The following is a 27,399-nucleotide window of genomic DNA, read 5'->3' on the forward strand; positions in this document are numbered from 1 at the left end:
ACTTGGAATAGTACAGAGTTTTTCATTGGTCAGTTCTTTTTTGCGGTAAACCTGTGCGCTCAGGGAAGCTGAAAAACAAAACATTGTAGATTGTAGAAAGAGTTCGAAGAAAATGAGGTACTAACGTGAGTGCATCATAGCGGATAAATGGCTGATATAAGCCTTGATCAGATAAAGGACTTTTTCAGTCTAAGGCCGCTTGCGAAACCAAACGCTGTGACAAATGTGAAGATAACAGGGCGTCATTATGAAGAAGGCAGGCGGAATGTTGAGAATCAACAGTTTAAAATGGCAAGAAAAAATATGCAAAGGTGAGAATTTGATGGTTGTCCTATGGAATAGCGAAAAATGCGATAACTTAAACGATTTGGACGTTCATTATGTCAGACATAAGCTGCTGGACAAGAAGAATTTGGAACTTGATTTTGCACTGCTTATACCCACAGTTGTTGACATGTGACGTGTGACATGTGACATTTATTCCGTGATGGGGGGGGGGGGGTTGGGTGTGGAGGGTGGAGGGTGGAGAGAGGGGAGAGGAACAAATCAACAGAGTCTTTTTCAACCAGCTCTGAAGTTGTGGAATGTAAAATGATGAGGTTAATAATTTTCTTTCATTTCTAGCCCCCCAGCTTCACCTGCATACGTTGGAGATTACTGTTCATCTGGTCCTAAGCTGGAAGATCTCTATGATGAGTTGGATCAGCTGGAACTCAACCCTCCATCTGGAGCTTCTGATGAATTACCAGCAGCTTTGAAAGAGGAGGAGGCAGCTCATATTTTTGAGAACTACTCTTTTGATCACACTTTTTCACCAGATCTTCCCATCACCTCTTACCAACAACAAATCATTGATACCATTGAGAGCAACTCAGTCACCATTATACAAGGTAAAGTTATAAGAGACTTTGAGCTTATTTTATCTGATGCATGTAGATGAAATTATATACTTTGTACATGTATGCGTGACTGTCTTTATGCAGTTGTATATAATACATTAAGACCAATAGCAGTATCTGGGCAACTGCCCACCTACCCCTCCCCTAACCCAACAACAGTCTATTGATAACAGCTTAGGGTTAATGTTGGGTTAGTGGAGGGGTAGGTGGGTAGTTGCCCAGATACTGATACTGATCTATACATTCGTTATATATACATCAATAATTTGGTTTTTTCAACTGAGTTGATAATGTTAATTGGTAAAGCTGATATATCCAGTATCAGCCCTCTGTTTTTTAATTTATAGAAGAATTGAAGAAGTGATCACCAAAAAGTATTCAATTCTTGATAAATCAATTTTGATCCTCAATACTTTGGTTTTGAAGAGATTTAAGCAGAAAACCTCTGATCTCCAATGATTTTTTGGTTTTTTAGAGGAACTATAGCAGAAAATGTTGAGCTGAACATAAATTGATAGAATCATGCTGCATAATTTCCAAACTGATAGTTGGCCAAAAAATACTCCTGTGGAGATTTTTTTTTACTGACCTGACCTTTATAAATATGCATGTGTGAGGGTCTTGGTCTGGGTTGTAACCAAAAATAGAGGGATTGAGTTTCTAAAGAAACTGTAGTGCTGTGTCAGGGGGAGAGTATAACTGGGTAGCTTAGTGTTATCAACTGAGTTTTGAATGTTTCATTCACTCTGATGAAGGGCTAACACTTGAAACATCAGCTTGAAACTTTTTATGATGGCCAAATTACATTACAAACTGTATTGATAATACTAAATAACCTTGTTGTAGCCAATAAGTTAGGCTGCTGGCTGCAATTTAAAATGAGGCAGCTCAAAAATGGCACCTTAAGGATGGCTAAGCTACTTAGCTTCTTGTTTATAAAATGCTTGATGCAGGATACAGAAAGAAGTTGTAAATGAGTGCTAGAAACAATGTTTTATTTATTTTAAGAGTTATTTCACTCATAGTTGTTTACTGATATCTAAATATATCAATATATTTAAGTCTTTCCCATCAGACAATAGCATTGGATATTGAATGCTTCTAAGTGGGTTACCACAGAAGTGCTGGTTGTGCTTTACCAAGTGATTGCCAACCAAAAATCCAGCCAGCAATTGTCACTTTTTCTGGCAGTGAATTTTGCCAGTAGCTGGCACTTAGCAACAACCATGTACTAGTAGTTGTTGTTGTTTTTGTTTCAATTATTTTATCTGTTTTTTGAATAAAGGAGCCACTGGAAGTGGAAAAACAACCCAGGTGCCGCAATATGTACTGGATGAGTATGTTAAGAACCAGAGATATTGCAACATCGTCGTAACTCAACCAAGACGTATTGCAGCCATAAGCATTGCCAAGCGAGTTTGCCAAGAGAGAGGTTGGACTTTAGGCAGTTTGGTGGGTTACCAGGTTGGAAGAGACAAATGTGTCAGCGAAGATACACGTCTCTCCTATGTCACAACTGGTGTGTTGCTCCAAAGGCTTATTCAATCCAAGAACATGAATCAGTACACTCATGTTTTTCTGGATGAGGTAAGAAAGACCTTGCAAGCTGGATATCATTTGGAACATAAACTGTTTATACCTAACATCAGATTGACACTTTAACTCTCAAGATCTGTTTCTTAATTCTCCCCTCCAGCTGCTACACATTTCCCTGTAAATTAGTTATAAGAATTTGGTGTTAGATAAAGATAACAACTTCTACCTGATAAGTTTGAGTATTCTCATTAACCATTTGTTGGATAGTGTATAGATATATTAGGGATTCCACATTGCTGTACATCTTTTCAACAATAGATCACAGATTACTTCAAAATGTGGTAGGAACAAAAAAGTGGTACTTGCAGTGCAGCCCAGTATGTCACTGTTGTAAGAACCAATCAAAATAGGTGTAAAATTTATATTTGTATTTTGAGGCCCTAAGAAGTTTTTGGCACACAGTATTAATTAATCTGTTCTATTTTATTAGGTTCATGAGCGTGAGCAAGATTCTGACTTTTGTCTTCTAATTGTTAAAAAGCTGCTAAGGACAAACTCAAGGCATGTCAAGGTATGTTTAAACACAAGAGATAATGTAAAAGCCTCAGAGTCTGCTAATATACAAGCTCCTAGCTACTGTGTGCATCTGATTTTGTAGGTTTACATTCAAGTTCTTTTTTCATAAACTAAAATCGTAAACTACAATTGTTCAAAGTGATTTAATAAAGAGGGTCTGGTAATTTCCATACTGGGTTCAAGAGTGCAATGTGTTTCTCAGCAGAAGGTTAGGTATGGTCATGTTTATAATTAAATGACACAGAAAAACAGGATTATGATTAAGGCTTGTTACAATGATTAAAGATGCTAAACAAAAGAGAATTTTTTTGTAAGATGCAAACAGTGTCATGATGCAAAGCTTAATAAAGTTTTCTTTTCTCTTAAACAAATGATTGTGTGTGTTCCAATGAGGAATTATAACAGAATTGGAAAACAAAAGCACTGAGACAAACTTAGGGACATTGTAAGAATTGTTAAGGAAAATTGAATGTAAATTTAGGTTGAAAATGAGCAACAGCACATAGTGCAAAATGCCTTCGTCCAAAGTTACATTTTAGAGGCCAACAAGTTGTTATAATTTGTATTAATTTGTTGTTTTTTTTTCTTTTCATAGATTGTCCTTATGTCAGCCACAATTCAAAGTGACCTTTTCTCAATGTATTTTGCTGTCCCTGTGCGTGGTAGGGTGGAAGGTGCCCCTGTGGTTACTGTTGAAGGCAAATCATTCCCAGTGATAGAAAGCTATCTTGATGATCTCACTGGTATCGGGGTAAGTTAACCCTTTAACTCCAGAAGTGATTAACATGTAACTCAAACTCATCTGGCAAAAGTTTTCATGATGTAAAACTAAATTTGCATAACTTATTCATAATGAAATGTGCAGCAGCTAGAGAGAAGAATTAATTACAATTAAATCTTGGAAGTTAAATAGTAAATCTGTTTGGTTTCTCCTATACTGACCATAGAGACCTTTCAATTGGATAAATCTTAATTTGAAAGTAGGGGCTAGAGAGGGCAACATCTGGTTAAAATTATGGGAATTTTTGCCTTAAAATCCATTAACAAGACTTTGAATTCAAGGGTCCAAAATATTAAAAAAAATTATGAAAGGAGAATTCCACTCTGACTTTTTAGAGTTTGAGATAGAATCAAACTTTGTAAACTTTCCTAAGCCCCATTTTTATACAAAGCAGGTTCACTCACTTCCCTTCTTCCATCTCCTGAAGATAAAGTGATAACTCTTATTAATTGGCTCTACCAGAAAATTTGGACCTTGCACCAAGTGTGACTATTATCAAGGTGCTTAATGTCATTTTTGTTCACAGATGATCCCAGAGAACAACCTTGAAGAGCCAGATATTAGTCAAGTAGCATACGAGCTTGCAGCTCAATTGATTCGCCATCTTGACAATTTAGAGGCCAACACTTCAGCTGGTATTACAGGGTTGGTGTTTTCTTTGAAGTCATCATTCTTCCCTAGATCCCTGTTTTCACAAAATTCAAATACTACATAAACTATTTTGCGCTTTAGTCCCATCATTCTGAGCAGTCTTGGTGTGTTGGTTTCATCTACATGACTAGGACTTTCACTTCAAATTTAGCTCTGAAAATCAGGAATCCCTCATTATGATGGGGAAATCCTGATGTTCAGAGCCAAACTTGCCAGTTTAGGTCAATAATTATTGTGACAGACATCTTTAACCCTCTCACCCTTGATAGTAATCTAATTTCTCCTTACAATATCACTGCTGAATCAAACATTGAGGTCATGAGAATAAAGGAAATGATCATCATGCATGCAGTGGAAGAAGCTCTTGATTGTGAAAGAAATTCTCTTTGTCAGCACCTTGGGAAGTGTATAGAGAATAGTATGGAGAATTTGTATACTGATGCTGGGCTGTAAAGGGTTAACCTGCAAAGAAAAATCAGATTGATATCTTGCAATCAGGACAAAAGTATATGACACATGAACAGCCTCAGTGGCCCACAGCTATCAGTGGAACTCCATTTAATTTGCACCATGCTGTGTAAAGGTACTGCAATGTACCACAGTTTTACCAGCATCTGCCAATTTTTGCACAAAGTTGGCAAATCAGTCACACTGGTGGATAATATGCTTTTGAGAAAAAAGCTCTAGAAGTCACAATTTGGAGCTTTTGTGTTCATGTATGCAAGGTCATGCAAATTAAAAAACAAAGCAGTTTAATGATAATATATTTATTTATAAGTTGGTATTAGATAATTAACCTTGTAAGATCTAGCCTTGCTTGTAAGCATATCTTTGGATTTGTAATGACTTCTTTTGCTCATAAGTAAATAACTTGATTACATTGCTGTTTGGTTGTCTTGACAGTGAAGGAACACCTCATAGTCGTGGGTCAGTACTAATGTTTTTACCTGGTAAGTTTTATCTTGTCAGAAATTTACTGTTCTGAGTAAACTTTGATGTGGGTCTTATTATGCTTAAAACTCATCCTGAAGTCCATCAGTTTGTCTTAATAATATGGAAATTTTTTTTGGTTTGTTTCCTTTCTCAGGTTATTTTGAAATCAAACAGATGGACCGCTTGTTGGATGATATGTTGAGAGATTGCAAGTAAGTGAAATACACATGTTAAAATGTTATTATTAGTATTATTATTAAAATGAATATTATTATAATAATTATTATTATTATTATTATTTATTATTACAAGTGATGACTGAAAAACAAGTTATTGTGAGTCGAAAAGCAGTTAAAAGCCAGACAGTCCTGCTTATTGCTGCAGCTTTTTTCAGGTTTAGTCTGGATGCTATTTCATCATAGCTTATTTTTTTAGAAAGCCACCTTTTAATGACCTTTACTTGTAAAATGGTTCCCATTATAAAATTTTGGTTGCAGAAAGAAAAAACCTCAGAGGACCTTTCAATGTGGTGTTCATTAAATATGTAGTACTAACATGAACTACATGTACAACATACCAGCTACTTGGCCTCTTTCCCCCCCCCCCCCCACCCTCCTCTGGCACCCTCCCCTCCCCCTCTACTTTCTCCCATCTTGTAATTGAAATATCATTCTTTACATTGAAGGATTGATTCACAGGCAAGATTTGTATAGCCTGCCACCGATTCATTTTGTCTAAGGGGTTGTGACATCAATCCATCCAAAAGGCTTTGGAAGGTCATCTGTAGTAATCTTTTGTGAGAGAAAATTTCCTCTGGCCCCTTATGATGATTTTATAGACAATCTTTTTTCCTGTGACCGTAAGTACTATTTTTTTGTTGTGTTTCAGACTGTTAATACTCCCTCTGCATTCCACAATCACTACTCTGGAGCAAGCAGGTGTGTTTAAAAAACCTCCAGAGGGCTTCAGGAAGGTAAACAATGACAGATATTTTTTTTATGGTGCTGTATAAGTGCCAAGCATGTTGACGCTAACACTTGAGATGGCTTTTGGTTTCCTTTACTGATACAGCATCACAGTATTGCAGAGATACTTTGCAAGTGGATTCACTAAATGGTCATCTTTTCTGACTAGTTGACAAATGAAATGTTTGAATTTCTGAGTGACTGATTGACTGATAGATGAAGAGAATTAATTTTGGTGTGTCAACTAAGTTGATAAAGAGTTTCTAAACCTGATGTTTTGAGTGTTAGCCAACCATCATTTGCTCTTACGAAGGGCTAACACTCAAAATATTGATCAGTTCTAGAATCTCTTCACGGTGGTCAATTTACAGTATCAATAGATTTGACCAAATTATCTTGTTATACCCCTTATGAATATCGAACCACTTGGAAAATTCCCCCATCCCCCCTCTCCCCCCTGATAGATGAAGAGACAGAAAAAGCTCAGGGACTGATTGAGTGTCACACATGTACTGATGGACATACAACTGATCAAATGTGTAATGGACTGACAGATGGATATTTTATTAGGAGATTAACTTACTGATTGTTGGAATGATCAAGTGATTGGCCAAATTTTTGGCTGCCTTACAGACTGATTATGCCTGACTGATAAACTAATGGATTGAGGGTTGAGGCCCAACTGATTTGTTGAATGGTAGATTGACCATTATGACAATCTGACTGAACACAAGACTGACTTTCATGATGGCCAACAGATTGATTTTTTATTGGATTGACTGAATGGGATATCAATTGAATGATTTATTACTCCTTTTTTTGACAGGTGATCTTGTCAACAAATATTGCAGAAAGCTCACTCACTGTTCCAGACATAAAATATGGTATAGTCAGAGCTAACTTTTTAGCCCTATGAATTATTTTTTTTATCATTAATTAGATATACACCAAGTACCTCCAAACACTTACTATTTACTTTTTCTTTAGAACCCAAAGATAGTTAAACAAAAGAGCAATTTTTTGCAATTCATATGCAATGTGCTTCAGACAAGTTTATAAGTAATGTTGAACTTAGTACAGATTTCATATTAAGTGCAATTTTTAACCATCACCTTTAAAGATCAAAGTAACACCCTCTCGGTCATAAACTTCTATTCTTACCATCTGTTTGCTGGAAAAGTTATCGAGATTTGTGAGGAGAATTTGTATTTGTGAACCTCTTATGGGATTGAAAGGATAAAACATATACTTGATTGTAGGTTTGTGTCATGTCTTAAGTGTGATATCAGTAATTACTGTATTTGTTATTACAAGAAATCCTGGCAAACAGGGAAAGTGGTTTGAATCATACGGGGGTGTTGAATTGGGAAGGAAAGCTAGTTTTGATGTAAATTTCTGGGGATTTTTTTTTTTTACAAAACCAAGGATATAGGAAACAGGGCTTAAATATTCATTAAAAATAGCTCTCACTGACTTCTTTGTATGACTGTGTCTTGTTGCAGTGATTGACTTTTGTCTGGAGAAGTGCCTTGTCTGTGATCCAGAGACTAACTTTCAGAGTTTACGATTACACTGGGCATCCAAAGCAAGCTGCACCCAGCGTAAAGGTGGGGTCTGTGACCGAAGCTGATTGATGATAGCTGTGAAATTGTCCTATATCGTGCTTGGCGATGTAATACTTTTGAAAAGGAAAAGAAATTGTAGAAACTTTGAAGCCGAATCCTTTAATTTTGAGAGAGAGCATTTTATGATTTGAAACTATGAATTGTGCCTATTACAGAACTGAAGATAGATGTATAAAAAGTGCGGAAGACGATACCTTGAGTTAAACATTTCACCGAATTTTGTCACAAGCAAAGAAGCGAGCGAGAGTTTTGTTGTTTTGAAATAAGCACTGTGTTGTCCCAGCAAATGATCCGTGTTCACGAATTATTTCTTTCTTAACTTTAAGGAAAAGAATATCAGACGCCAAATTAGCACGCATACGATAGCTTTCTCTGTTTTTTTCTTTTATTATTGTTTTGGAAGTTTCATGCTTGCCGGCGCTTTTACATCACCAACTCTCTTTTTTTTTGTAAAGCACAATGCCACTCAAAGCAAAGGTATGATAATGATAACAATAGCAGATACAATTCGTCTAGACGCGTATTTAGACTAGTATGTCCACAGACGCATTCGGGCAAAGCATGCGTTTGGTACTAGTCTAACACAGCGGTCGAACGTCTGCGGCTGCGCAAACATTGTAATCACGAGGTGAAGTGCTTTCAGTCTGTCAGAACCAAGTTGTCTCACAAGAGTAACAAACAACCACACAAGCCAGAAAGTCACGGTGTGTCATAAGCGTACAACCTTTTTTTGATAAACTTAAAGAAGAATGAGAGATCAACAGGATACCCTTACTTAAATAAGCTTTGTGTTCAAGAAGAGTCGAGTTTTCCTTTTCACTACTTTTGTTTCCTTTTACACATTTCTATAAACGTTTCAATTTTCTTTTACTTATTTTGCAAGACAGTGGTTATTTCTTAAGTTTTCCTTCGAAATTTTGCGCGGGAAATTGGACTGAGAGGGGAGGCCAAAATCGATCCCCTCTTGCATTCCTGACGTTTGACCGCAGTGTCTGCGCTGTCCCCTAATCTTTGAGCTTTACTGTACACTTGTAAGCCTAGGGCACGTCTGAAGTTTCTTAGATGGATTTTTATTTGCTTTCATCAATAGGCCGTGCTGGCCGTGTGTCAGCGGGAACATGCTTTCGACTGGTGACCAGAGAATTCTATGAAAATGCTCTTCCAGAATTTGGTGTTCCTGAAATGCAGGTTGGTAGTAGAACAGACAGTTTGCCAACGTCCTTATCAATGTAAACTTTTCACAAAGGTTACGCACAGACCATGAAAATTCTTATGGGTCAAACGGGTTCTCTGATTGGTTGCCATGGGATCATCTGTTCAAGTGACAGTGTTCTTTGTAGTCGAGGACATGCAGCAATGATTCAAAACTGTTAATCAGAAATCCTATGCCTGTGGTTTTATTTCATTTTATCTCCTATCAAACAAGGATTTTTTTTTCGAGTCAGCGTTAGTCTTAATACAGATTTGTCTGAACTGATGAATTTATACTAGACATAAACACGAACATGCGCATGTGGTTTGCTGTTCTCGTTTAGTTTTTAATAGGCATTATTTGTGTTTTAGAGATGTCCATTGGAACAGATTATTTTAAAAGTAAAGCTGTTAGACATAGGACCTCCTAAGGTCGTTTTAAGACTGGCAATGCAGCCCCCAGATCCAGATGATATAGAACGGACAGTCTTGCTTTTAAAACAGGTGAGATACTAACCTTTTACAAGTCGAACGAGAGAGCTGCACTGGGGCTACGACTTCGGGCTATTATTCCTCAGTACGGCCCTCACGCTTGGTTAGCCCTGTAACTCGTAAGATCTGATTGTTAATTCTCCCCTCTAGCTGCTACACATTTCCTTGAAAAAAAATTACGAGAATTTGTGCTAGATCAAGATAACAACTTCTACCCGATAAGTCTGAATATTCTCATGATTTGTTTGCTGGATAATGTTTAGATATTATAGGGAGAAGTTACATGTCAATCAGTTCTGGTAGTGAAGGGTTAATAAAAATTTCATATTTTGCACTTTCGGTTGCCTTTGTATGATAAAATGACGTAGTAGAGGAATAATAAAGACAGTTACCTAGCCAGAAAAATTATACGTAACGAGTTCGATTTTGAAAAACACTTATTATTTGCTTCAACTGTGAATGGTTTTCTGCCAAATGAAGCAGTTTAGTATGTACAGGTAACAACTTTTTATTTTATCTTTTGGGTGAGTAAGTCTTAAATCTTTAGTAAAGAGAAAGGGGAACTTGTTTTTAGTTTATTTTGTTGTTGTAAGTTAAGGAAATCTCAGTTTTGTACTAGTCCATATGAACAGGAAACGAGTGTCCCGCAGCGCTAATAATATTAGGGACTTTTAGCAAACCACGAGGGCGACGACAACGAGAACGTAGCAAAACAAAAGATCTAATGAGCAAAATAATAGCTCAGCACGTGCGTTTTAAAACTGTGTACATTTCTTAGCCGTCCTCTGCAAAATAACGTGAAATCATATGAATTTACGTGGTCCGAGAAAGGAAATCCCGACGGCAGATTATTTAAATTTCCATTTGGAACTCAACGCCGCTCTCATACGTTATGCTGAAGTTAACTTGCGGCGCCATAAGAGATGGTAAGCACATCCAGCCATTCGCGAAATTCCAACTAAAAATATGTATTCATTTTTAAATCGACGTCTTCCTTGGCGTTGCCGTCCTTGCTGCTGAAGGTCTCTATTGAGAGCCAAGGAGCAGGCTATCTCAACATTTATAGAATCTGATTGGAGGGAATAAAACAGTCTTTGCGTGTTCATGAGTTAACCAAGCATTTGTTACTCTTTTTAAGGTTGGTGCCCTGACTATTAAAATGAAGAATGATACCATCAACCCTTATGATGGAGAACTGACCTTTTTTGGCAAAGTGTTAGGAAGCCTGCCAATCGACATTTATCTCGGAAAGCTGTTAATATTGGGATATGTGTTTGGCTGCCTTGAAGAATGCCTTGTTATAAGTAAGGACTATCATGTGGCTCTCATACAACTATAGTTGACTTAACGCTTAACATCAGTATGCATATTCTCCATACTGTTCTCTAGACATTTCCTTTAATGCTGACAAGGAGATTTTATTTGACAATCAAGAGCTTCTTTATTTGGTGATCATTTCCTTTATGGAATTTCAAATCACGTATTAAATCACCCCGTGATCCAGTCGGAATCGAAAACGGAACGGAATCGGATATGATCTGGTGAAAATCAATCTCCAGTCGGAATCCGAACGGAAGGGAATCGGATACGATCTGGTGACAATCAAACTCAAATTGAAATTAGAAACGGAACGGAATCTGGAAGCAGAAACAATATACGGCAAAGTCGCTGAGACCGGGTACGATTTTGGCCTACTGCTCAGCTGAGAAACATCTCATTTAAAGTGATCTTAAAAATAGTGGTATTGAAACCTTCCCTATTGTAGATAATATCTTGAATCACTCGATGTTTAATCACCATGCTTCTTAATGTAAAGTGGAACGTTAGAGTCAAATGTTGCACGTAATATAAGAATATAAAATGAAGTTTATCTCCACGAAATCAGTTCGACTTATATTGATCACTGCTCATTTTATGTTTAGGCGTATTTGGGAGTTAACGAACGGTTTGATTACGTTTAAAAATTCGATCAAGGATCGATACATTTTTCACGTTTTTTATTTTTTATTTTTTCAAATCTGTTAGTCGCCAATTGGCGACATTTGTCGAAATTTTAGTCGCCAAATATATTTTCCACTCGCCATGGCGGCCAAAACGGTCACAACGTGGAGTGCTGATAATGATGCAAGGATGGTGATTATTGTGTACTCATGAGTTATGTTTTTGAGAAATTGCTAAGTGATTTATCATTCTTCTATACTGATTAGTATATTTTTCCGTTCGTTTCTCTTTTTTTTTTCCTCAGGTGCTTCAATGTCTTTGCAGTCATTTTTTGCGAAGCCATTCAAAAGAGACTTCAATGCGTATGTGTAAGTAAGGTTTACGTTGTTATCTACTAACAGAAGAGCACTTTTCAGAAGACTTTTTAAAAATTTATTACAGAACACAACGATGTTTAGCCTTAAAAGTTGCGGTTCCTTTTTTATTTTAAATGATTTTCAATTGTAAAGATTATTTAGGGATTGCTTCAATGTTTGCTTTGCTCAGAAAATAATTATTGTCCATTTTCAGTAAGAAGATGGCTTGGGATGCATATTCACACAGCGACTGCATTGTGACTCTTAATGCCTACAAGGTAAAGTGAATTAGTATGATATGTACCTAGTCCAGGCAATTTGGACTGTTTGTTCGGCAGTAATCATGTTATATTATGACATCTTTCGAATGATAAACTTCCTCGTTTTCATGGCAGGAATGGAGCACTCTGAAAAGACGCAAAGGATTCCCAAGGGTTGGTCAAAATGTTTTGTTTTCTCTTTAGCTTGTCCTTTTTCTGCAGAAACTAAACAAGGAAAATGGAGAAAATTGAAGGAAATTTTCCTCTTACTTGTACGAGACTGCCTTTAGTGTGTTTGTGTGCTACAGAAAATTATCGATATAAAATGAAAGTGCGATGCGTCAGCTGTAATGTGCTTCTGATTTCTGAACTTCTTCACAGGGTGAAACAGCATGGTGTAAAGAGAACTTGATCCAGCCGGGTCGTATTAGAGAGGTATGTTCACTGCTGATGGTTCAAACGCTGATTACCTATGGTTTTTACTTGTTCAGTTGACTGATCTTAAATGTTGTTTGGTTTGCCCGACTGTTTGTTGGCTGGGCGTGGCCACATCCAAACCTCTTTCATTAGGGAAGGCTCCGAGCACAAAGTTTTTCAAACTCGCCTCTGGCGATTAAAAATTAAAAAGAGACTGCAAAAGATAACATGTTAGTCGTCATAAAAAAAATTATTCAAGGGAAATTGCGAGGGAAAAAAATGTGGAGTTTCTTGGTGAAATGTTAACCATCGCAGTTTTTCCGCTAAAACGACATCAGTTTCACGACGCTAACTTCTTTTAGAAAAAAAAATTAGAAAGGGCTCTGCGCAATATTCATCTTATGCAATTATTCATCCCGCTAAACCTTAGACCACAAACAGTAAGCAGAAAAAGCATAACTGTGTTCTAATTGACAGCGTGGTAGGGCCGCACGGGGAATTATTTTGGCTCAAGGTCATGATATGCGGACCGGCTTTTTCCGGACCGACTCACGTCACGTCTAGTTTTCTTCATGCCTTTTTATTTTATCATAATTATTTTTTATGGAAGTGCGTGGGCGGGGCAGGACGGGTGATATGGTAAAGCTTTTTGGGTGACCTCCGAACAAATAGGCGACTTTCGACTTTTTTAATCTCACGACAACCAGAACAGTCGCAGCTTGGAGGGCTATTTGAGGAAAATGTGCAGCCCCCTAAATGTCTTGTTGAAAGTAAATATTGTATCTGGGTTTCCTTTAAGTTTTAGTTAGAAAGACAAAATCCAATTCATGGTTTTCAATGGATTTATGTTTTGCTGTCAGCTTTGTGTTGAGTTTGTAACTGACGTAGCGATGATAAGCAAGGTTTATCAATTGCTGGCTCTGATGTTTGAAGGCCTGATTACATGTTCTTATTTTAAGGTTGAAGAACTCGTTACTGACTTGACCAACAGACTTAAGGATCTAAATCTCAGAACAAACCAACCTCTCCATCAGAAGTAAGCTGCAATTTGAAATTCCTTTGTACCAATTAAAAAAAAATTTTGATATGTTGAAGCGCAAGTGCTGGTCTGACAATTTGATTTTTCGTTCACAGGGCGAGCAATTCTGATGAGTCTCTTCTCATTTTGAAGGTTGGTCTGTTTCGTTTGAGTTCAATGCAATATCAGCGTACATATTCTCCGTACTTTTTCTTTATATATTTCTTTAGGGTGCTGACAAGTTGAATTTGTTTAACAATCAAGAGCTTCTTTATTTGGTGATCATTTCCTTAATTCTCGTGACCTTAATGTTGACTCAGGGGTTACATTGTGAGGAGATATTAAATACTGGTCACTCTAACAAGTCAAAGACGTTAATAACATTTTTTTCGTTCCTCAACAGCTTGTGATCTGTGGAGCGTTTTACCCAAACTACTTCGCCTCAAGTGATATTGATGAAACTGACGTAATGAAGGTGATGTCAGGCCATGATCCTTTCACGACAGTTATGGTATGTAGCATAGTATTTGTGGATATAGTGGCGGTTGAAGCTCTGTCCCTTGTTGGGAGGAAATTGCACCTATACAGGGCTAATGATCGACGCATCAGCTCTTCATTGAAGCAATTTTCAAGCGAGTGTCAAAGTAATCCAGAGTTGCATTGGTTTTGCTTTAATTTGCTCTGTGATTGGTCCAGAAAACTCGCGCCACTCTCGCGACCTATAAGATACAAGATGGTCACCCGCGTTTTCCCGCTCTTTAGGCAGTTTGGTGACCGCTTTTATTTTGGTGTACGGCAATCAGTCGAAAAGCACTCTATTTACTACAGCGATTTACTTGCCTCTAGCGAAATTATACGTGTAGTTGATAACCAACTGCTTCATTGGCAGGTAGTGACCTGGTTCACTTATTTCAAAACAGGTCCTCTCATAATCGTTTTCCTTGGCTGGTTATTTAAATGCCTATTTGGTTGCCCATTCCTATAAATGTATAACTATTTGCACATTCCCGCAAACAACAATTCGTGGCTGATGTACTCAATTTAATTAATTTCAGGTCAGGAATATGCCTGCCCATGGTGCGCTTTACAGGTCACAGATTGCCAGGTTGTTCAGATCTTGCGGCAAAGGAAAAGCTCTTTATTTTGAAGATACCAGGTTGGTAATGAAAACTGTACAAAGAATTAAAACTCTTGGAAGTTTGTTTGTTGTTTTTTTGAGATATTAGTATCCTATCTCAATTTTAGTAACTTGAATGATTAACGTTGTGTTTGAATTCAGAGCTTATATCGAGTTTGAGAGAACACGGGCCACTGATTCACACACAGTTCTTCCTGCTGTCTACAAAGCCATTAAGATGAGGTGAGGTAGATATGTAGCATGTTTCAGGCGCTCATTTAATAAAATGGAGCGAAATAATAACCGACATAGTAAACGGCGCGATGGAAGAACAAAGAGGGAAGTTTGGGTCTGGTAGCGACTTGACCTAGACCTCCATCGTTCTTTAATCTCTCCGCTACTTTCTCGCCATTTAAAAGCGCTTCGCTTTACTAACCGAACGCTTGGAAAAGGCTAAGAGATATGTAGGTATACCATCTCTATTTTTAACATCGCGAAAGAGCGCCACATCCACATTCAAATCCTTGCAGTATTCTTGATGCTTGACACAAGATAATGAGCTTGCTACAACAAGTCTACCATAGCCTAGCGGTTAAAATTGAAAAGAATGATGGGCCCGACGGATGTATTTTTTCAGGTGTTTCACTCTCTGAAATACGCCGTCTTTATGTTTCGAAATTATTAGGGAATCGGTTTTCATTTTTTTTTCCGAGAATGTAATTTTGAAGATTTGTAAAAACGTTTGCAGGTTCAAAGAAATTTTATCTTGAACACGCACCATATAAACCTAACAAGAGTTGATTGAAACACAATATAGGTATCTTAAGATGAACTAAACAGTTTCGATTTGTGATGTTTTTCTTTGCAGGCACTTACGAATGCCCCTTAGTCTTTTCATTTCCGAAGCCAAAAGTAAAGAAATGGACAGGTTGATGGAAAGGAGAAATGCTTACGAAGAAGCGAGCGCGGAAAAGGGGAAACTGAGAACAAACAGGTCAGATTACAGACTTTGCTCTTTTACAAATGAGCCAATGGCTCAATGTTACATTAGCACTGGTCAAACTCTTGTATTTAGGCATTTTAATTCTGTGGTTTTAAATAAATGAATGATTAAGTGGCAATTTAGCCTCGTGTCATACCAAGGTCCTAAAATTTGCAACTCTCTTCCTGTGTCAGTTACTCGTTCGTCAAGTCTTCGTAGCGTCAAGACGAAAATAAACACTGAATTGACCAAGCTGCACATTTGCAACATTTCTTTTTCATAATATGTTGTATTCAGTGAGGTGGCCTCTCCCATAAGCCGAGTGGTTTGCTGAGGTCTTCTCGCCTTCTAATCATAATGCTGTTAATTTATTTCTCGTTATTGTTTTATAAAAGGCAAGGGAATGATGATGATGAAGATGATGATGTAATATCTCGGCTCTTTGACAAACTGCTATTTCCATCATGTATTTCTCAGGGTTGCTACGAATTTATCAGCAAGAGGTGCTGGAAGTGTGACTCGTGTTCAAGAACCACAGCAGGTATTGTACACACACTGTGGCCTATAATGTACATAGCCTTTACCGGAGTGTAGGGTGGGGGGAGGGGGTTGGGGGGTACTTGGGTCAATATTTTCTGGGATGTGCTGCTGGCCTCTCAGAGCCCCTACTCCATTATAATCTCTTCTGTGGCCAATTATAGACCCCATCTCACTTACTTTGGTTATTCGTTAACAACTAATTAACCGCGAATTCTCCCAAATTTAAATCCCCTACTTACCAGGATTTTCTTACTACCAAAACCTGAAAATGAGCGACCTCGTACTGTTACTCTATTAAAAAATAACCCCCTTATCGTCAATCCAGTCGTGAAAATATGACACCATCCATACGGCACATCCCCTTCAGCTTATTGTAAGGAAGTATCCCCCCTCCATTCCTTCACCCCCCCCCCCCCCCCATTGAGCTTTCAAGCGCATTGCCGAGGGACAGCAAATTAAACATAGTATTCAGGTGTGGCTTCAACTCATCACTTGTAGATTAGCAGTGTAAAAGTTTGCTTTTTGTGTCCTTATAGTAAATGTATAGAAGAATAACATCACCTGTACGTAAAGCATAAAGATAAGAAATTACCATTTTAAGCGTCTTTTTATTTAGTATGGTAAGTCTCTTGGCGATGATCTGATCTAAGTGTTTTAGATTCAAATCACACGTTACCATACTTGTTTCGTCCTCATTTAATAGCTCTATCTTGATTCTGAACTATAACTTTTTTTCATACTAATTCAATAGGTTGACCTTCCTCGAACTGGCTACCTGGAAATCATAACTTCAGTGGTAAGACTTTAATTCCATTCTGAATAAGGACGGACTTGTATGCATTGTGCAGTTTTTTTTATCTCAGTATCATCGGTGCCACTTTACCATGTCTCTCTGTAAGGCAAGCACCTATTTAGGTCAGAATGTTGGGGGTAAGTTTCGCCGCATCTGTAGTGGGAAGATTTAGTACGTGGCTGTGCAAGTCCGGTGCACTCTTCAGTACTGCTGTGCCCTGTAAAGTAGCGTTTTGTCCAGTTTACGTGCTTTGTTTTTATGATGCTTGGGAGTGACATTACGTTTTTAACGTGTATTACAGGTGATAGATGCTGGTCACTTCTGGGCTCAGAAACCCGACAGACAATCCGCTATGCAACTTCAAATGTTGCAAAATCATATCAACATGTATCATGGCGAAAACTTACGGGTATGAAGTTATTTAAATCTCAGTATAATCTTGTAAACATAATCTTGTAAGCAGGTCACAAGAACAGTTTGCCTCCGAACAGATGTAGGAGAATTCATCTGTGCCACAGGAGAACCAGTCATTAGTATTGTTGTTGATGTGATGTGACTTTTGTGGTAACAACGTTTTTCTTCCTCTAGCATGTTGACCAAAAGAGTCTCTATGTTGGTATGCTGTGCCTTGCTTTATATGCTGAAGACGAATTGTTTTACCGAGCGAGAATAATGGCCTTGAACAGCCCACATATACCCAGAAACAGTGTAGAGGTCAGAACTGTTTGTACTCATGGTATTGTACAGATATTTAAAAATGCAACTCTGCCATTTCGGCTCCTTCCTAACATTGTCATGCTTTGACAATCCACATCTTGTCAGTATGGCTTAACAAATTGCCACTGATTGAACTTTTGAACTTTTGAACTTTTGGGTACTCGAAAAATTATCAATTTACCCAGGTAGATAATAGTATTTAAAATATGAAAGCTGTTTATAAGGTATCAAAAATGTTTGATCGACAGACTAAGTGTACATTAAACTAACTATTTACTTCAGTGTCGATGGCTGGCGGGAAACATTTATCTTCCCGCTTCTCAGCTCGGCAAATATCCATCCCTGGCCACCTCCGCTTTGGTGAATAGTTGTTAATTAAAGACGTTGTATTCAAAGTACTTGAGCAGGCACTAACTCAACATCTGTTGGCTTTGACTCTCGTCCTCAGGTTCTTTACGTGGACTTTGGGAACGAAGCAGTGCTGAGAATCAGTCATCTGAGACAGATGCAACAACAGTTTGAAGACCTTCCATTTCAGGTGTGTAGCTTGAACTTTGTTCTTTGTATTCCTACGGAGAAAAACTTACATTCCGGGGCAAATCCTCCTTCCACCCCTGAAACGCGCGGGAAACCGTGAGTGACCAAGTTGGGATTGGTTTTGGTTTTGAATCTGATTGGTTGAGAAAATAACGCGAGTTTTCTGGACCAATCACATAACGAAAGAAAGCAAAAACCAAAGCAATTTCGGAATACTTTTGATACTCAATGTAAAATTGCTCCAGTAATGCTCCTAGTTGTACATGCAATGGAAACCGGTGTAAGTTCTGGCTGTATAGGCCACTTGACGGGTGTGCTGGGCTCGAGAACACAGCAATGGGCTGGTCTGTATGTCGCTCACCTATTCACATGTTTTGACTATTTGTTTTTGATACCCTTTTGTTTGTACAGGCATTTGAGTGTAGACTATGTGAAGTAGGACCTTTACCATCCCCTCACAGTCCTGTGGGAACATGGTCTCACAGAGCCAGTCAGCGATTTATTCAGATGACAGAAAATAAAAAGCTGGCTGCCAAGGTAGCTTATTACAATTTTTATTATAATAAGTTCTGCAATAAAGACAATTAGTTCTGCAATAAAGACAATTTCGCGGCGTGTGCTCTTAAGGCTTTGATGCTGAGTCATCATGTCTTCCATCTTTAGCAGTTTGGATTCGCACTGCTGCTCTTCCTGTACCAATTCTTCTTTTCCTCGTTTCCCGCCCGAAAGGGATTAGGGGGTAAGAGCGAGGCCATAAATGAATGATGGAGGATATGCGGATAATGGTAAAAAGACGTGAAGGTGCGACAGTAACCTCGTAACCATTGGTCAGTTGGTAATTTCGAAAGCCTCGTTTTCGGCCGTCTACTCTAGACGAAGGAGCATCATTCAAAAATATTTCTATCAACGATAATATTTTTGGAGTACTTTTCGTCATTAGAAAGTACCGTTGAGGTGCGCGGCGTATCTCACCAAGAAGGATAAAAATTTGTTCGTTTTTAAATTACTGTATTAACTCGAATAAGCGCCGCGGCGTTTCTTAAATTTTTTGCGCCTTAAATGCGGGGCTTATTTGAGGGCGGCGCTTATTTGAGGTTGTCGCTGATTCAAGAATTGGACGCGACGCAGAATTGTTCTTTATGTGATTTAATGGTAAAATTTCTATCTGTAAGTGATTTTTAATGTAACTAAAATAGGCGTGGTTTGTTGGTCATCATTTGTCGCCTCTGGTAGTTTTTTATTACATTACTAGTGGTGTCTTCACTCAATTTCGATGTCACTGACCCCTTATTGTTCTGCAGCGTGGATGTTATGCCTCTTGTACGCCTGAATCTGTGCATTCGTGCATGCCATGAGTACAAACCGTTCTGACCTCCACGCTTATTATCGTTTCTGTCCCTAACGCGGTGCTTATTCGAGGGTAACTCTCATTCGAGTAAAAACGGTATCCTCGTTGGTTTGAACGGAGTGTAGAGCTTGTGCATCATGTTTTACTTTGTTTATCCTAAAGAAAAAGCAATTCATGTCACGTGTTACACTGCTTTTACAGGTGTATTCGCTCTGCAAAAATGTTCTTCGTGTTGATTTGTACGACACCAACACTGAGGAAGACATACACATCAATCAAAAGCTCATTGAAGAAGGGTTTGCGCAATTTCAAGAGGAGTCTCGAGCTTCTAAGGTAAACAACAAGTACGACGACAGCAATTACAGAAACAAACACTGTAACATAGCGCAAGATTCAATTTATCTCTTGTCCGAAACGGCTAAGTATTTGACGTTTCGAGATGACGTTGCAATGGCCATGTTTGCGTGCCAAGACAGATAAATGGCGTCCATGTATGTGTACTGAGTCAGAGCTGTGGAATTTGAACCCTTTCTTATATTAACCCTTTACACCCTAACATCAGTATGCATATTCTCCTTACTGTTCTCAGTGCATTTCCAAAGGTGCTGACAAGGAGAATTTGTTCAATAATCAAAGGCTTCTTTAATTGACTACTACCACTATTCTTGTAACCTTAATTCTTGATTCAGGGGTGTAAGGAGAAGTTAGATACTAGTAACTCTTAGGGGGTAAAGGGTTAATCAATTTTATAGGTACCACTGAGTGATTTTTTTTTTCTTATCATAAATTCTCTCTTTATTAGCTTGCTCATCAGAGTGCTTTGTCTGGAGAGACCGTGCCTCCTGAGGACAACACCGCTTGGATCGACTCACTGGTTGAAAACAACGATGAAGTCGATGAAAGGTTTGCGACCAAGGTAATCATAGAGTATTACTATGTCCTCAACAAGTCAGGTTCTCAGCACATGGGGTTTGTCTTTTGTTTAAAAAAATGAGCGAAGTGGTTCGGCAGATTGTTTCAACGTTGCTTTCGTTCGATTCTTCAAACGTGAAATTCAGAAAATTCTGCATCTTATCTCAAATTTTAAGATTTTAGGCTTCAAAGGCTTACTTTACAAAATGACTTAATTTCTCTTATTTCTAGAAACTCGCTAGTCCAAGTTAAGTTATTTTTTGGGGGACCTTCCCTCATTTATGTCTTTACCAGGGTCACTGTGTTATGCCGTTGAAGAGGACACTTAACTCTCGCATTGCATGTCTCCATTTAAGAATATCAGCCCTTTGCATCGTAACATCAATATACATATTCTCCATACTATTCTGTAAACTTTTTTCTAAAGTGCTGAGAAGGAGAATTTGTTAAACAAGCAAGAGTTTCTTTAGTTGGTGATCATTTTCGTTGTTCTCATGAGCTTTAGTGTGTGATTTAGGGATGATAATGTAAGGAGAAATTACCGATAGATGCTTATCACTCTTAGAGCTCAAAGGGTTAGTAGGTACCGACGATTTGTCAGGTAAACTTGGCGATAGCCTGGGAGGTTACCTGAGAGGACCTGGACTAGCTTGCCTTTCAAGGGTCAGCAGTAGTAGTGATACTCGTAATCGCTTCATGTTAGCCAAACTGAAGTGAGGTCCTGTTTAGAGCGTATATGGAAAGATAAGCTTGACACTTTCATAAGCCTCTTGGTTTTGAAGGTTTATTGAGTTTTCATCGTATTTCGTTTGCACAGGTGATGCTCCGTGGTCCTGAGAGCCCCATTGAAATGAGTTTCTACAGCATAACCAATATTGGACGACTGAAGTAAGGAAGCTGGTCAATTCGTGTGTTTTCCAAGCTTTTTCCGTTTGGCTTTCCTAAATCTCCATTTCTTACACTCAACAGGTCAGTGAGAATTGAGCAAAACTCGGTTAACAGTGTCATCCTGAACGATCAGCCCCAGGACCCTCATCAAAGGTTTATGGTCGCGGGTAAAGTTGGCATAAATGCGACTGGATCCACCGTGGTTGCAAGGTGAATTAGCTGTGATATCATTTTCATGGAGCTGCTCGATCCAAGAATGCTATGTAATTATTCTTAGAAAGTATTCAAAGGTCTAAGCTTTTCTTTAAGCTGCGTTATAGTGAGATCCATCTTTTTCTATTTACCATGGATACCTGACTATTATAAATATCGAAAGTTCCCTCGCCAGTTGTCTGATAAATATTTGATATTCACCTCGTCTTTCTGCGTTTGCGTTGACCTCAGTCACCACATTTGTAACTGTACCCTGAAGTGTCCCTGTTAATTTTGTTTAGGGATACAACTTTGATGCCGAACATTCACGGTTTGATGCCTTTGGTGGCGCTAATCTTTACTCCCTTTGCTGAAATGAGGTAAATGCAATCATTTGTTTTTTTATCTTCTAGTTTTCCATTCAACCGTTCAATTGCATTCCTTTTTTATAAATGAATTGTGTAATAGGCTGTTCAGTAGGCCTCGGTTGTTCCAAGGGTGGATAACGCTATCCGCCGGATAAATCTCTATCCGTCGAATCGCGTTATCCGCCCTTTGAAGAACTGGACCGAGACGGTTTACAGTCGCTCTTTTTTGTCCGCTAGTGTGCTCTGGCCGACCCAAATGATCTTGAAATATGCATGTTATTTGTTGCCTGACACAGGCATACTCGGAGAAAAAAGCACTCCGAGTGTTTCCGATAAGTGCTTCGGACCCTCTACCTCTAAGCTACAGGAGACTGATCATAGGTTTGGCCGTTTAACTAGGTCCATGGTGACAAACTTCCTGTATACTGCTAGGATAGGGATATCGATATGTGATGTTTCTGCGCAATGATGATGTAAATGGAGATGTTCAATTTAAGCCTGGTAATTTAAGTGAAACATGGTGTTATTCACTGAATGACACAGGCTTACTTGGAGAAAAAAGACTGAACTGTAATTTGCTAATTTATGGCCCTGTTTGGCGTTTTCGTGTTCTCTGAACGTTTTCCTATAATTCAAGCCACTGTTTTGACGTTACTCAGAGCTGACATGGTCTAAACTTTTTCTTCTCAGTAGAATCTCTTTAAATTCGTTCCTGTCCGTTTGTCCACAGAGTTGATGGTGACAAGCGGCAGTACACAGGGGCGTTGGTGGGTTTGGGTTATGACCCTGCCACCAACGAAGCGCTTCTGCCGGATTATGACAGTGAGCTAGTATTTGAGGTGGATTTCAGGGAAAATGACATTGTCGATGTAAGTTGACAGCAAATGAGAGGTATTCGTTTTTCAGGGTGGAAGGTTTGGATATAAAGGAAATGTTACTTTCTGTGTTCGGTGGGAAAAGACAATTGGGACCTTAAGCAATCAGAACGGCAACGCCTAGGATGACTTCGATTAAAAAATGAATTTATGTTGTAGTTAGAATTTCGCGAATGGCTGGATGTGTTTACCGTCTCTTCCGCGGAGAGGCATTTCATAAAATCTCAGATGGGTTTTTTTTTTTTTTTCACTCAAACGTCGAATCTATAAATTCGAAGTTAGAGTAGGAAACCTATAGCCTGTCACCCTTTCAAGGTATCAAAGTACCTTTCACATTCATCGGGGCTTCGTGCAGAGTGACTTATCTTCTAAAATTGTTTGGCTGAGTAAAAAGATGCAAGCGTCCTCAATTTTTTTTCCATCCTTTGCCATCCCTACAGAGATTTTGTTTCTCCTTCACATGTAAATGGTTTTGCGTCATTTCAAACTTTCTTTACTTCAAGCCTCTGTCCATTTTAACTCTGATACTTAACGTCCGCTCCACAGATCAATTTAGTACGTCGTGCTATTAATGAGATGTTTGAGAGTGAGGAGGCAATAGCTGGCTGGGGAACTCCAATGGTGGAGAGAATTCAGAATGTCAGCAGATCTTTGCTGCTTAAGTAAGGTTTTAGTTAAGTGTTTTTGATGATCAATGTCAGTATCTCAGTGACTGCGCACCCTACCCCTTCTCTAATCCCACATTAACCCTAACTTGTCATTAGTTGATTGTTGTTGACTTGGGGAGGGGTAGGTGGGCAGGTGCTCAAATAATGACATTGACCCGTTTTTGTTAACATTATTTTAGTGATTGGTAGTGTCGTGTTTTTTTCTTTTTTCTTTTTTTTTTCCTTTCTTTTTTTCATGGGGCCGACGAAGTTGAACCTAGGTTGTATGGTGAGGGCAGGAATAAAATTGTCTTACTTAGGGAGGTCTGAGGGGATTCTTTTTTTTTTGTCCACCCACCGGAGTCCTCCCGCCTAAAAATAAAACCAAGTTAATCAGTGATTGTTACGCGCAAAATAGAGGCCAATCTTGTAGTATAGTGTTGTGTGTAGCCTTATTGATCTCCGACGTTCTCAAGTTTGTATGATGTTTGAAGTGAAAGTCGTTCAAATTGCGTATGATCGATTTCTTTAAATTTTTCAGAATTGTCTTGAAACGCAGGGAGAACAAAAGTCCATGCCCATTTCCCAGAACGGGCTACTGGAATCAGGTAATTCGAGCATCGAACTGACGAATTTTCGTAAAGTGCTGTTTGAGTTTTGTACAATTCAAGACCAACTACCCACCGAAATACTTTATAAGAAAAAAATGATGACCAGGGAATCCACGGATGACACTGGTTTCTCACGTCATTTGTGGGAAAACGTGTTTGCATCTGACTGGCTGAGACGCTGGGCAAGCAAGTTTTGTTAGCCACTCATAGAGCGTCACTATGGAGACTCAATCCGACGAAGGGTTAACGCTCGAAACGTCGCCACTCTTTACAGTGGCTAATTTTAAGTATCATTATAGCTGATAAAACCAAATTGTACTTCACTTTAGTTCCTGGATGCTGAGCTTTCTCAAGGACATTGCATTAAGAGTCAAAATCAGGCGAAGCAAAGATCATGATCACTCCCTAAAAGCCTCTCCAAGTTGATACAGCTTTAAACCACAATTTATTTACTTGTCACAGATCGATCCTGCCTACCTTCTACAAGCAACCACCAAAGAGTCAGATGCCGGTCAGCTGTTTACGTTACACAATGCTGTAGCTATCTCCGGCATACCTCTGGAGGATGAAGACGACGAGGCCAGGCAGAAGGTAGCCCTACTGCGGGAAAAGTTGGAGTGGCTCAAAAGCTTGGAAGGAAGGTAAACAAGTATCGGCCGCCTTAAATGTTTGCTTCTGTTCCTTGAGCAGCTTTGCAATGGGCCGAATAATTATGTTTGCGTTGTGTTTCAATTTTTGCCTCTTGGTTCAACTGAGTTTTATTTTCCTTCTGCCGGAAACTTTCTCGTATATATGTTTATAAACGTGAAAATTAATAGGATAAGAAAACTGGACCTAGGTTAGCATTTATCAACAAAGTACATAAAATGCAAACCTTTTCGTGCTGATTGCCGGCAACCATACGGTAGAAAAAATGAAAATCAGTTATAGTACAGTTTGTGTTAATCACAGAAGTGACAAAGATTTCATTTCTCCTTGCAATACCAGTATACAGGGTTTTTAAATAAAAGCCAGTTATTGGCGGTCTACCGCTGTCTGTTTGGCACTCAGGTGTTTGGGTTTCGGCTTGCGGCCCCTTTTGCGGGGAAAGCCGCCCATTACACTATAGTCAGCTGCTTATGGAAAAATGTATTGAAAATCCTGCAGCACATTATCCAAAGAACAAGTTAAGAGAACAGACGGACTTCTCAGTGGGAAGGTGTTATATTGATTTAACTCCAAGTTCTCCTGGCTAATTTACGAGGAAATCCATAACTGAGGGGCTTATTGGAGAATTGCTAAGTAAATCCTTGGAGTTAAGAGGTGCCAAAGAATGCAGTTTAGTGGAAGGAAAATGTATTTCTCTCTTCGGTTCTTTCCTTTATATTCTTCTCTGCTGCTCTAAGGAGTTCAAACAAGACAGTGACGGCTCACATGGTCAAGTGACATCGCTCAAATTAAAACAATTAATTGAAACGATCTTTACTTGCTAATGTTTCATTTTGTTTTGTGACTTTCAGATCGTCAGAACAGTTTACTGAAGAAGTAGTTTGCCCTTTGTGCAATGTATTGTGTAGGCATCCACGAGGAGTCGCCATGCATCTGAGGAGCACTGGCCACATGGATATAGAGGCTTCTTTGTCTGAAGACTAGTTACAAGAGTAACAACTGCGAGAACTGGAGGCAAGGAGAGGAGAGCTTGTTAGGTTGCGCACCTGTGCTGATATCGAAGGAAGCAAATCAAAGGTGGGCTGGTTACGTTACGTTTGAGAGCCAGTCACGTCTCAAGCTTGATCTCAAGAAAAGTTGTTGGTCCAAACGGACGGACACCGATCCAAGTTATTTGTTGAAGATCAGGTGATTCTGATCCATTGTGGGCATGCATTATGGGTTTGGTTTGACAGGAAGATGTTTACGTTTGGTCGTTTGTGGAGCATGTAACTGTACTTCTATTCATGGAGCAGCTGATGTTTTCGAGGTGATCAGGTCTTTAAATCGTAGAGATGACAGCGTTTACGATCGCATGGGTCACATTAGGAACGAAAGTGACGGTGAAATGTTTATTGAACAAGGTGGTGATTATGTTAATGATGGTGGTGATGATGATGATGACGACGACGACGACGACGACGACGACGACGACGACGACGACGACGACGAAATTAATAACGACGACGACAGCATGATAGCACAGCATTTACGGACTTCAACGAAAAGACAAGACAAAGACATTGAGTGTAAAGATGTAGAGCACTAATCGTAACGATGGATGGTGATTTTCATGAATGGAGAAAATTTAACGTGCTTGTCGACATAGTCATGTAGTTTTTTTTTTTTATTTGCCATCGTAGCTGGAAGTTTTGTGTGCGAACAAAAGCGATGAGAGGCGAAGCCGCGAGTGGCCTTAAGCGGCTTTTTTTGCTCATTTCTACAATTCTACTACTTGGCGCCTCAAATCGCACATAAAACCGTTAGATACCTGGGCTAATGATCTTCTTGTCGTTTTTGTTTAGTCTGATATCCCCTTTCCCTCCCTACAATGATCTCGCCTCCCCTTCGCAGATGACGGGGGGGGGGAGGGGGGGGGCTAAGGCGAAACCTTTCTAAACATTACCCTTACGGCCACTTGGCAACTCAGTTATGATTGTTACATTTAATCTTCCAGTGGATTTATGTAATGGAATATTTTCATTGTTATGTTTGGGGAGGAGGGGGAAGAGATTGGGGGTCTTAATGTCCGCCAGAACTTAATTACTTTGTCGGTAATCGATTAAAAGTTTCGATCTTCGTCGGTTGTGGATAAATCTCGATTAATGGTGAAAAACGTCAGTTAATTATTCATATTTGTTGAGTAATTCGTACGCCCAAGAACCTGACGTTTTTCTGGAAAGAGCCCGCGCTCCCACTGGGCCATAAGTAAGTTTAATGACAGGAAATCCAATTAACTGAATCTTGAATTTAAAGTGGCTACCTCCTAAGCTAGAATGTTCTTCTTTGTAAATACGAATATTGTTAGTGTCGGATCAAGTCGGTTTTTGGTTTGTATTTAGGTGTCGCTTATCGGGTTTTTTTTTTTCGCGTTTTGTCAGTTATATTCTTCGGCGTTTGCCGCGGTCAACCCTAGTCAGACCCTCTTCTCTGTTAGAAGAAAACAAAAACAAAAAACAATTAAATTGCCATACGCTTTGTCTTAGACCTGAGCAACTGATGACTTCTTCCGTATTTTGGGTAGCCTCCTCTTGACACTCGAGT

General features: G+C 38.9%; 1 protein-coding gene across 2 annotated transcripts; it reads left to right on the top strand.

Annotated features, from left to right (window-relative positions):
- Positions 1–62: 62 nt before the first annotated feature.
- On the top strand, positions 63–27,340 carry LOC131784911 (ATP-dependent RNA helicase TDRD9). 2 transcript variants are annotated; one of them, XM_059101750.2, is made up of 40 exons: positions 63–311; positions 625–890; positions 2,185–2,486; positions 2,926–3,006; positions 3,607–3,762; positions 4,319–4,437; positions 5,347–5,393; positions 5,531–5,588; positions 6,265–6,349; positions 7,168–7,225; positions 7,844–7,948; positions 9,057–9,154; positions 9,530–9,661; positions 10,788–10,953; positions 11,895–11,958; positions 12,161–12,224; positions 12,342–12,380; positions 12,588–12,641; positions 13,583–13,659; positions 13,758–13,794; positions 14,045–14,152; positions 14,697–14,797; positions 14,921–15,001; positions 15,627–15,752; positions 16,218–16,281; positions 17,032–17,076; positions 17,375–17,482; positions 17,662–17,787; positions 18,239–18,328; positions 18,739–18,864; positions 19,877–20,008; positions 20,478–20,591; positions 21,405–21,475; positions 21,557–21,685; positions 21,970–22,047; positions 22,766–22,904; positions 23,457–23,572; positions 24,099–24,165; positions 24,631–24,809; positions 25,668–27,340. In XM_059101750.2, exons 1-40 carry the CDS (start codon positions 148–150, stop codon positions 25,798–25,800), a joined length of 4,305 nt encoding a protein of 1,434 aa, XP_058957733.2. In that variant the 5' UTR covers positions 63–147; the 3' UTR covers positions 25,801–27,340. The 2 variants fall into 2 exon arrangements, with proteins under 2 accessions (XP_058957733.2, XP_058957734.2); XM_059101751.2 differs by lacking the exon at positions 17,662–17,787.
- The last annotated feature ends 59 nt before the right edge of the window (positions 27,341–27,399 follow it).

This window comes from Pocillopora verrucosa, chromosome 7 (genome assembly GCF_036669915.1).
Source record: "Pocillopora verrucosa isolate sample1 chromosome 7, ASM3666991v2, whole genome shotgun sequence".
Taxonomy (NCBI): Eukaryota; Metazoa; Cnidaria; class Anthozoa; order Scleractinia; family Pocilloporidae; genus Pocillopora; species Pocillopora verrucosa.

What these genes read in the sequence shown, in the direction of transcription:
- LOC131784911 (XM_059101750.2), top strand. Translation starts at nt 148, where the DNA reads ATGGCTGATATAAGCCTTGATCAGATAAAGGACTTTTTCAGTCTAAGG. An exon ending in ACCAATATTGGACGACTGAA is followed by an intron (nt 21,476 to 21,556) that starts GTAAGGAAGCTG and finishes TACACTCAACAG; the next exon opens with GTCAGTGAGAATTGAGCAAA. An exon ending in AGCAGATCTTTGCTGCTTAA is followed by an intron (nt 23,573 to 24,098) that starts GTAAGGTTTTAG and finishes TAAATTTTTCAG; the next exon opens with AATTGTCTTGAAACGCAGGG.